At 38.2% G+C, this 10,716-nt stretch overlaps 1 protein-coding gene across 1 annotated transcript in view; it reads left to right on the forward strand.

Moving 5' to 3' along the window:
* Nucleotides 1-6,647, forward strand: part of LOC107091603 (zinc finger protein 518A-like) — a 17,985-nt gene extending 11,338 nt beyond the window's left edge. The window contains exon 2 of the mRNA XM_015385623.1: nt 322-6,647. Coding sequence (XP_015241109.1) covers nt 342-4,337 — 3,996 coding nt within the window. The 5' untranslated portion in view covers nt 322-341 and the 3' untranslated portion in view covers nt 4,338-6,647. The remainder of the gene's footprint in view (nt 1-321) is intronic.
* The last annotated feature ends 4,069 nt before the right edge of the window (nt 6,648-10,716 follow it).

Raw genomic sequence — 10,716 nt, forward strand, 5'->3', positions numbered from 1 at the left:
TTGAATCAAAAAGCTTCTTTCAGATTTGGCACAAACAACACATGTGAAAACATCTGTTCTACCTATTTCTCACCCAAGCACAAGTTGCTTTTAGTTTTTATGTAATTAAATTTTTATTTTTTTATATGGTTTGCTTTCTCATGTAAATGTTTTCTGTTTTATACAAATTCATCTTGGTAAACTCTAAAGGCATACTTGTTGTTTTTAGTTGCTCATTCTCAACTGCAATACTAAAGGTTAGTAGTTTTAAATAATGGAAAATGAACTACTTTATGTTGTTAACTGTTAGACATAACTTTGTTTTTATTGTTCTTCTTACAGGTATCCTCAGATTAGCCGCTATGGAACAGTTTACACTACCTCAGGATGCACACAAAAATCACAGCCCATCAGTTGGGGATGTTGAAAAAGAAGAGGTGAATGATTTAGTCTACAAACATTTGAAAGAAGCAAACAACGGGCCGCTCTTCAATAATGCAGACAATTCAGTCTCAAGAGAAAATGGCTCTGTCACTAAAAACGATGGGCAAACAGTCAGAGGACATTGTAAAAGTCAGCAGCGGGCCGTTTTCTCTGGAAAGATTCTTAGCTTTGGATGCTCGTTGTGTAAAGACAACTTGACATTTAGCCCTAATGATCTCCTCAAACATTTCCAAGGTGCTCATAAAGGATCCCTTCCTGCATACCCTTGTGACTTGTGTGATTTTGTCACAAATGAGTTTTCGGCACTTCAGCGACATCGAATTGAGCACAGGAACACTTTGGTTACGTGTGAGCTCTGCAATGACAATGTTCAGTATTCCTTGCTGTTGCTTACCAGACACTACATGAATTGCCATAGTAAAGACGGAGAGTTTCAATGCGACTGGTGCAAGTTTACGACCGTGGATGCTGGAACATTTGTCCAGCACATCCACCATCATAACGAGAGTCACTGGAAGTGTTCAAAATGTAGACATATCAGCTTAAATGAAGAAGATCACCAAACTCATATGAAAGCTCACTCCGGTACATTTACCTTCACTTGCAAGATTTGTGGATTTGGTACAGAGGAAATTGAGCACCTGAAAAAGCACAAAGCAGCTGTTCACAAAGAGGAGGCCAAGAGAAAGAATGCCCTAAAAGCTATTGAAGACTGTAGTTCACCAGGAAATTCCTCTACGAATCTAACATTGTATAAAAAGATTGGTTTGTCACAGGATACGCATGGGATGTCAAAACTGAACTCCCCTTCTGGAACTTTATCAAATGAAAATGGGAGAGTAACCAAACAAGAACTACCATTGGAGGAGATTCACCACCTTATCGAGGGGGGTGTAGGGCAGAAGGATCACAAAGGTTGGAGCTTTCATAATGCAGACAATTCAACTCCAGTCATGCTACAGGAGTCTGAAAACACCTCTGAAACTGGAAGTTTTCCCAACGCCAATGGGCTCACTGTGCTGATGGTGAAAAACAAAATCTCTCTGCCGCCCAACTGTACGACAAAAGTGATGGGATTCAAGATGGTTGACGGCAAAAAGCATTTGGTTCTCAAAGTCATACCAGCTGCAAAACAGGATGGATCTTCTCAGAAGTTTTCATTTGCTGATGGCGTTGGTCTTTTTGGATCCAACCCTGCGATAGCAAAAAGGATGGAATCCAGTGAGACTGAGCAGCGGTCTGAAGGCAAGGGTTCAACATCGCAATGTTTATCTGTCTCCCCAAGAAATGGATCATGCCATCAAGCCGATCAAGATGATATTATGGCAAAAGTGAAGATCGAGGAAGAGGAAACTTCTGTCTCTAGTCTAAATTCCACTCCACACTCAAGAAAACAAGAAAACGAAATGTACCCAGTGACCATCCAGGCCACCCACAGCCGCTTCGAGCCAGTTTCCATGGAGAAAGGAAAGTTACCGGTGGCCCACAATTCAGACACTGCAAAGTTAAAATGTGATGGAGGAAGCTATGAAACTGAAATTAGTAAAACTAAAACAGTATGTGAGGAAGTTATTGCCCATCCCTCTACTTTAAATACGGTGCAAAGGACACTGCTTCCACAAACTGTCTTCAGAGAAACTGTAGAGTTCAGCAGAGCCAAAGATGAATCATTGCTGACTGACGGTTTTAGGGTTTTATGCAAAAAATACAAAGCAGATTCTGTAAACAACACTTTGTATACTCACTCCTCTAGTCAGGTTACCTCAGAGAATGATGATTGCTCATGCACTGAAAACAGAAGTAAAAATAGTCTTCAAACCGCAAGAAAACCAGAATCTCCATCTCACTTATCCCCAAACGTTTTTGTTGACGGTAGAAGGGATGCCTTGGGCACAGAAAAAGGTGAGCAAAAAACACCAAACCAGGAGGTGTTTACTTTCCACAATTACTCAAAGGAAATTTGTAGGTCCTCACCAAATAATGTTCAAAACTTGTCCTGTATTGGGGAGGATTTGGAGCACCAAGGAAATGCTTCTGAGGCATCGCAGTTTAGATTGAGGTTATCTGAGTCTCCAGATGCCGCTACAGCGAGTATCGATGGAGACATTGAGGTGGATGGGTGTGTAGGTAGCAATGATCTTCTAACGGAGGAAAATAGTGATTCAGTCCTTCGTGACCTTAATATCGTCAAAATCGAGGAAGAGTGCGTACCCATATCCACAAGACAACCTGACTCAAACACTAGTTTACATTCCATGGAAAGTTTTGTTAAAGAACATTCAAATGCAATCATTACAAAGCAACTTAATAAAAACAGTACCGGATCTTCAAATTCAAGCAATGCCCATTTAACAAAAGCAAAGAAAACTCTGCAAATCCTTCAGTTGCCAGGAGGAAAGCCACCGGTATTCCTTAGGGCAACAGAGAATAAGATTGCAATGCCAGTCCAGACAAGTACAGGTTTTAAAGTTTTAACTAGTTCTTCAAATCCTCAGATTAGTTTATCTTACACGAACCGAGAGTTAAATAACTCCACTGCCAGTGTAACTCTTACTCCTAAAGCTAATATTGTTGGTGTCGCAGCAGGGAAACCACAAGCCACAGAAAAGGGGGCAACCGTTTTATCTGCTGTCCACTCAGGTGGCAACGCCACCCAAAATCAATACTATATCAACAGTCCAGGTTTTAAGGGACCCGTTCTCCTTTCGAGAACATTGAATAGTACACCAACCAATATGGCGGTGAAGGCACAACCAACATGCTATTTTGTGCAGAGGTCTGTCCCAATTGTTCAGAACCCCAATACAACTAGTTCTAAAGTGCCATGTCCTCAGGTCCCAGTAAACCCAAAACCAGTTCTAGCCGGGACCCTTGCGGAGAAACCGGGCACACCACAAACTTCTCGCCAGGCGTACTTGCTTCGATACATCTCTCCAACCAAATCGGGTCTCTTTGTCAATAAGGAAGAGTTGAAGAACAGAACCGTTTGGAGCCAGGCCAGTGAATGTTCTGGAAATAAAGTCATATTCAAAATAGTTTCTCCCACTGCTCGCCTCAATACAGCTGCAGCGCCTACATCAAGCAGCAAACCGTTGCTTTTGGCCACCAGACCTCAAGGGCAGTGCTTCTTAGTGTCTGCAAACAACACCGTTCCAGCTTCATGTGAAGTAAAGAAAATGGTCAGTGTACAAATTAATGAACGGGAACATCAAAAGGAACCTATTGCAGCTCCTTTGCACGTGAATGGAAACCTACAATTGTGTGAAGCAAATAGACCTCTTCTTGCTCCAAGGGTTGTCGGCCAAAGAAAAAGGCACAGAAAAGCTTTATTGGATGAGCTTCCAGCCACCCTGCATAAAGCTAGAAGGTTCTCAAATAAGGTACTGACTGAAAAAGACCCTGAGTTATGGACACCAGTTGGCAAAGAAGTGGAGAGGACACTTAGACTTACTCCCTTCAGTGCTGCGCAACAGATCAAGTACCCGTGCAGATACCAGCCTGTGGTGGTGCTCAATCACCCTGATGCTGACATTCCCGAAGTGACCAACATAATGAAGATGGTCAACAAACACAAAGGTGCTGTCACAAAGGTTGCTCTAAGTCAAAAGACGGTTCAAGCACTCTCTGAGTTCAGCAGTCTTGTGAACAATATCTCTACATCTGTAAATGGAGATGTCTCAAGACCTCGGCCTGTGCTGAGTGCTGTCCGAGAACGATTTCTCCTCAAATTAAAGCTTAGGAAGAAAAACAGAAAAAAATACGAGGTGGTAAAAACGTTATCGTCTAGTGGACAGAGCTCAGTGGTGTTCGATTGCTGGTTTTGTGGTCGGCTTTTCAACAACCAAGAAGATTGGATTGGCCACGGCCAAAGACACCTCATGGAGGCAACAAGAGACTGGAATAAACTCTTTTAAAGTTTTTTTTACACCAATAGTCATTTCCCTTCCACATTTAAATTCACATTTCTCCACTGACTGTTATTTTTATGTCCCTGTAAATACATATTAAGTGAATTAAAGTAGATTTTTTATCAGTTGTTGTTCAGATGTTAGCATGATTTACTTCATCCACATTAGTTTAACTGTGAAAAGCTGTAATTGGCAACTGGGAAGAAGACATTAAATGAAAGGGAACAATTTTAATAGTTGTAGGCAAATTCAGACCAAACAACTCAGGTAACTTCATTTTTTTTTCTATTTTCCCATAAGTTAAAAAACAATTTTTTTTTTTTTTTCAGATTACCCCACAGTTGGATAAGCTGTACATTTTCCTTTCAAAGAATGTAGAAAAGTTAAGAAAGTTATCTGAAAATCTTTTATTCAGATGAATATAGCAAACAGAGTTCCAGGTTCTGCTGATGACACAATGTTTTCTTTCAAAAATCAAAATTGGTTCCTGACAAAGTTCACCCTCATAAAACCCATGTAGTTCATTCTTAGTCAGGCAGCTGTTGTTGTTTACGTTCAGGTCATGTTGTAAATATGTCTTCCGTTTGTACAGCAATGTTGGATATATGGATTAAAAAGGCTCAGTCTGTAGTGTTCCAGTCCTGCAAAATGGTTCAACAGACATAGTGAAGAGCAGAGTTATGATGTGTTCACACCAAACGCGCTCCAGGCTTCTGGTTTACACGCCAAGTCTAACTTTGGACTCTAGTCGAGAAGTTAGGCAGTGCATTTTGTGCTTCAACTAATTTGAACTTCCAAGCATCAATCACGGTCAAAGGGTCAGATGTTGGCATTTAGAGTGCTCCCACCATTAGTATTCTACTAAAACATGTTACAACTGAAATGTGGCAAAACCGTTAAATACCTAATTTAGGTAAAAATGTCAAAACCTTCTGTGAAAAGCCTCTAGGAAGGATATCGAAGCCCGACTGGTTTGAGGCAGCTGCCGCTGGGTTTTCCGTGCTCTGATGACAGCTTGTATACGGAGCCTGAAAAATGATGGAATATTTAAAAGTGGTGTTATCATCATTTTTTTTATTGCTTAAAACTTTGATTTCCTCCCGACTCGCCACAGCAAATAAATTCAATCGCATCTGCGTTTTACAAGAAACCAGAAGAGGAAATAGCCGGACAGATGGCTCCATTAGAGACATCTGTACACACTTTGCTCTCTCGCGCACAAGCATCTCCAAGTTGAAGCCTTTTTACGCGCTTGCTGTGAACGCACCATGATTGCTGCCTCTTGTTTCCCCCAAATCTAAGGGAACGGTACCAGAAGTTAATTCTTTAGGTTCTGCAGATAAAGTTTAACAGTTCATTTTATGTAGAAGGGGTTGGCTGGATCAGCCCGTTTTGAAATGTGTTTCTTTTGAAGCACAGCGTCCTACCGTTGAAGTTTTGCACGTTGTTTCTAAGCAGAGTTCAGAAGAGTGTATATAAAACGTAAAGCACCCCCTGCTGTTGGTATTTTTTTAACGTGAGAGACTCTGTGACCCTTTAGCAACACCAGGAAAGACGGTTTTGTATTTTTTACCTGTTCCTACTGTATTCATGGTCAGAACCGGTATTTTAGTAGAAAACTTTTTGTGTGCTAAAACTCTGTATTTGGATTTTTATTGCTTAGATGTACTGTATATCTGCACATTGCCGTTATTTCCCTAAATTCATTTTCAACGTATATTTTTTCGTTCTTTATTTAAACGCCTCCAGGGCGCCAGAGCTTCAGGGTTGTCGTAGACGGGGTGGGGTTTTCTCTAGAAATCAATGTTTAGCTCTTTTTCAGGATGCAAACAAGCCACACTACTTTATTCTTTATTTTTACTGTTCCATAGAAATGAGTCCAGGTGCTAAAAAAACAAAATCCTTTTTGTCCAACTTTGTGATAAATGCTTTAAGATTCTGTTAAACTGCCATATAGATCCTGAAAGCAATGTCACCTTGAAGTTTTGTTGTTTTGTTTTTATCTCAAGGGCTAAAATATAAAATACTGGGTTTGAGAATAAAACTTCTTCAAAGGAATAATAGTTGGATTATTTGTAGTTAATAGCTTTGCTAGTGAGCAGCATTTGGTCAATGTCTACAGCAGTGATTGAATTCTGTTGCTTCAGCTTGTTTGATATTTTTGTACTTTTGACGTATTAGCTGTATATTTGCTCCACATGTGACTTTACTTTGATCGATCCACAGATTTCCTACGTCTGCTCCTTCCTGATGGCTCTTGGGCCAAAGAGTATATTTTTAAAGAATAAAAAGTAGACATATATATAGTTATTGGTGTCCAAATTATTTCTTTACCTTAAATGATTTTTGATTTGTTTTGTAAATGAGTTCCTCAGATCAATGACGTGTTCTGTTGAAAAAAAGGCTTTTTAAATTCAAAATAATAACTGGTTTGAATTTAGATGATTTTCCAGCAGCTTCTTTATCTTATCAGACAATATAAGCTGCTGATTGTTTTAATAATTAAACTGAAATTATATTCATGAATTTAAGTTCTTTGAAAAACTTTATTGTAGTTAAAGCTGTTCACTAAGTGATTATTTCACGCACACTGGTGCAAATAGTGTTCTTTGTTTAAAGGTTTACAATAATTAAAAATCAAATGATTAAGTACATGTTGTTTTTAATGTTACAATCAGCAGCCTTATTCAGAATGATGACTTGTGGGAAACTCCAGGTTTGATTACTTTTTACTGCACAGCCAAGAATTATTAAATATTCATTTAGTTGGGTTATATTACATTGAACAGTCTATAGAAATATTAAGAAATATTAGGGATAGAGCAGGATGGTACAAAAGCATATTTTAGATTCTATCAAACTACAAACCAAAGAAAAGATGAACACTGTTTACAGATCTGGATAACAAAGAAAACATTTTGTGAATAAAAATTTGATAGTTTCAATCCAGAAAACTTTCAAAGATTCTCAATCCTAATCGTTCTGATAATTTAGTTGTCCCTTTTGCTCCCTTTTTTTGGCCAAATTATTATTTCCCTAAAATCCTGATCTGATACTTCATGAAAACAAACTAATAAAGTGAAGTTTTCATATTTTTTTCAGAGGGAATGACAAGAAAAATTCCCTCTAAACGTGATTTAGGTTAATTCACAGAATCACAGATAAGAATTGGTCACTGAAAACAAAAATACAGTAAAAGAAATAAAAACGGTTGGTATAATCCCGCACCTGTTGCTCATGTAGGAACCTAAGAGAAGTAAGATGCATCCTTCCTACATCTTCTACATTTATCATTAGTTTTACTGCATCTATCCTGCAGCATGAAGGTCTGAGGAAACATCTAAAACAAAAAGAGAACACACAAAACTGCTTTTCCTAAACGTCAGCATATTAAAATAAAGAGTTGTGTTAAATTTGAATCAGTGCAGACTGTTAAAGGAATCCTAGAATCAACAGATTTTCAGAAAGGAGGCGATAACCCAACGGTGGCGTATCAGAGCCTGGATAGAGATTTGTTTCTTTTTAAATACGAGAATAAAGTCATATTTTATCTTGCATATTATGAGAATAAAGTTTTACCTTTAGAAAGTCAAAACATCATCAGAATAAAGTCCTAATATTATGAGAATAAAGCTCTATTTTATGACAACTCTTAGAATACGCACTGTCTTCCCTGAAATGAGGAATCTTGTAAAATGTATACTTTGGAATCTATTTTACAAATTAGGAAATATGAACTCGCTTAGCTTCAAATTATTATCAGAACCAGAACTTTGAAATGTTTATATATGCTGGTCAGAGTTTTTTTTCTTAAACGGGTTAATATGACTTCATTCTTGTAATATTTCACTTAGTTCTCATAATTATACGACTTTATTCTTGTAAATTTATTATTTTATTCTCGTAATATTATGACTTTATAATGTTACATTATTCTGATAATTTTATGACTTTATTTTCATATTAAAAAGAAACTAAATCTCTAGACTGGCTCTAAAAAAATGCTTTTGTAATAAACCAAGAGGCCATCTAAATAAAAATAAAAGTTTTCAGCTGTAGGGTGATTTTATGGAATGGTCTGGATCAGGAGATAAAACAGCATAAAGTTATACCAAAATAAAAATAAAAAGAGTATAGATGTAAAGGATGCAAATGCTGAAATAAGTTACAGGTGGATTTGAGATGAAGAGTTTCAAAGTTTAAATATAAATCAATGTTCTGTATTCAATTGAAGGTGGAATGAATTAATATTTATATTTATTTCTATTAGCTGTATATTTGTATGTATGTAGTGCTGGTATTCCTTATTTCTTTCTTTTTTTTTCTTTCATTTATCCATGATCTATAAGCCTTATTTCTGGGTATTTTATGTGTTTTATTTCTCTCTGGTTTGATGAGTTCAGTCTTTCAGGGCTCTGATGTAGAGCTAAGAAGTGATGATTCCTGGCTGGACTGGTTTAGGTGGAAATCAGGCCTCTGAACCAAATATCATACATGCTGAAATATTCCACTAGGGGGCAGCACAGGAAAGCTAACCACCAAAGAAATAAAGTTAATCTAATTTTCATACCAGCAGTCCTCTCTGGGATTTGTATGTACTGATTTATTTAAAAACCTATTTATTTCCATTTTAGTCTCCTTTACACAAATATATCAGGTCTTTACTTTAACACTTGTTGGTACTTACCTTGTTTTATTTACTTTAGTACATTTTTGAACAAAATGTACATTTAGGATTACTTTTACCGAGGCAACTTTTTACTTAACTTAAGTTATATTAGTAGGAATTGTTGCCTTACTCACCTTGAGTAACTTTGCTGAATAAAGAATAGAGATTTTATTATTTTGATATAATAAAAAATGTACCAGAGTTACAATCTTTAACCTATGAGCTCATTGTGAGAAAAAGCAGGTTTACAGTAAACTGTAAAGTTTCCTCTGTCTCTTGTCCTGATTTAGTCAGGAGATTTTTGTTGTCATTTTGTGCATAAAAACATTATAATTCAGGTCCGTTAGACACATCAGGTTTAAAAAACAAACATTTCATGTCCGTTTAATGAGGATCTTATCAAAGAATGATCGGCACTAATTCACAAAGAATTAAATATTTATAGGGAGAAGATTCTACAACTCACCATTTTTTTTTACAGTACATGAAGACCTACTGAAAATTTCAGATTACACATAAATACAGGTCCTTCTCAAAATATTAGCATATTGTGATAAAGTTCATTATTTTCCATAATGTAATGATAAAACTTGAACATTTATATATTTTAGATTCATTGCTCACTAACTGAAATATTTAAGGTCTTTTATTGTCTTAATATGGATTATTTTGGCATAAAGCTCATGAAAACCCAAAATTCCTATCTCACAAAATAAGCATATTATGAAAAAGGTCTCTAAAGGAGCTATGCACCTGATCATCTGAATCACAAATTAACTCTAAACACCTGCAAAAGATTCCTGAGGCCTTTAAAACTCCCAGCCTGGTTCATCACTCAGAACCCCAATCATGGGTGAGACTGCCGACCTGACTGCTGTCCAGAAGATGACACAGAAAGATATTTCTGAACCAATGGGCTGTTCCCAGAGTGCTGCATCAAGGCACCTCAGTAGGAAGTCTGTGGGAGGGAAAAAGTGGCAGAAAACGCTGAACAACCAGAAGAGGTGACCAGACCCTGAGGAAGATTGTAAAGAAGGGCCGATTGCAGAGCTGAAGCAGTGGACTGAGTCTGGAGTAGAAACATCCAGAGCCACCGTGCACAGGCGTGTGCAGGAAATATGGCTACAGGTGCCACATTCCCCAGGTCAAGCAACTTTAGAACCAGAAACAGTGGCAGAGGCTCCTGAGCTGGGCTACAGAGAAGCAGCTCTGGACTGTTGCTCAGTTTTGGATGTCATTTGGAAATCAAGGTTCCAGAGTCTGGAGGAAGACTGGGGAGAAGGAAATGCCAAAATGCCAGAAGTCCAGTGTCAAGTAGCCACAGTCAGTGATGGTCTGGGGCGCCATGTCAGCTGCTGGTGTTGTTCCACTGTGTTTTATCAAGGGCAAGGTCACTTTATGCTTCCATCTGCTGAAAAGCTTTATGGCGATGAAGAATTCATTTTTCAGCACCACCTGGCACCTGCTCACAGTGCCAAAACCACTGGTAAATGGTTTACTGACCATGGTATCACTGAGCTCAAATGGCCTGCCAACTCTCCTGACCTGAACCCCAGAGAGAATCTGTGGGATATTGTGAAGAGAAAGTTGAGAGACGCAAGACCCAACACTGGATGAGCTAAAGGCTAAACGCTATGGAAGCATCCTGGGCCTCCACGACACCTCAGCAGAGCCACAGGCTGATTGCCTCCATGCCACGCCGCATTGAAGCAGTCA

The sequence above is a fragment of the Cyprinodon variegatus genome, unplaced genomic scaffold, assembly GCF_000732505.1.
Source record: "Cyprinodon variegatus isolate N-32 unplaced genomic scaffold, C_variegatus-1.0 Scaffold344, whole genome shotgun sequence".
Taxonomy (NCBI): domain Eukaryota; kingdom Metazoa; phylum Chordata; class Actinopteri; order Cyprinodontiformes; family Cyprinodontidae; genus Cyprinodon; species Cyprinodon variegatus.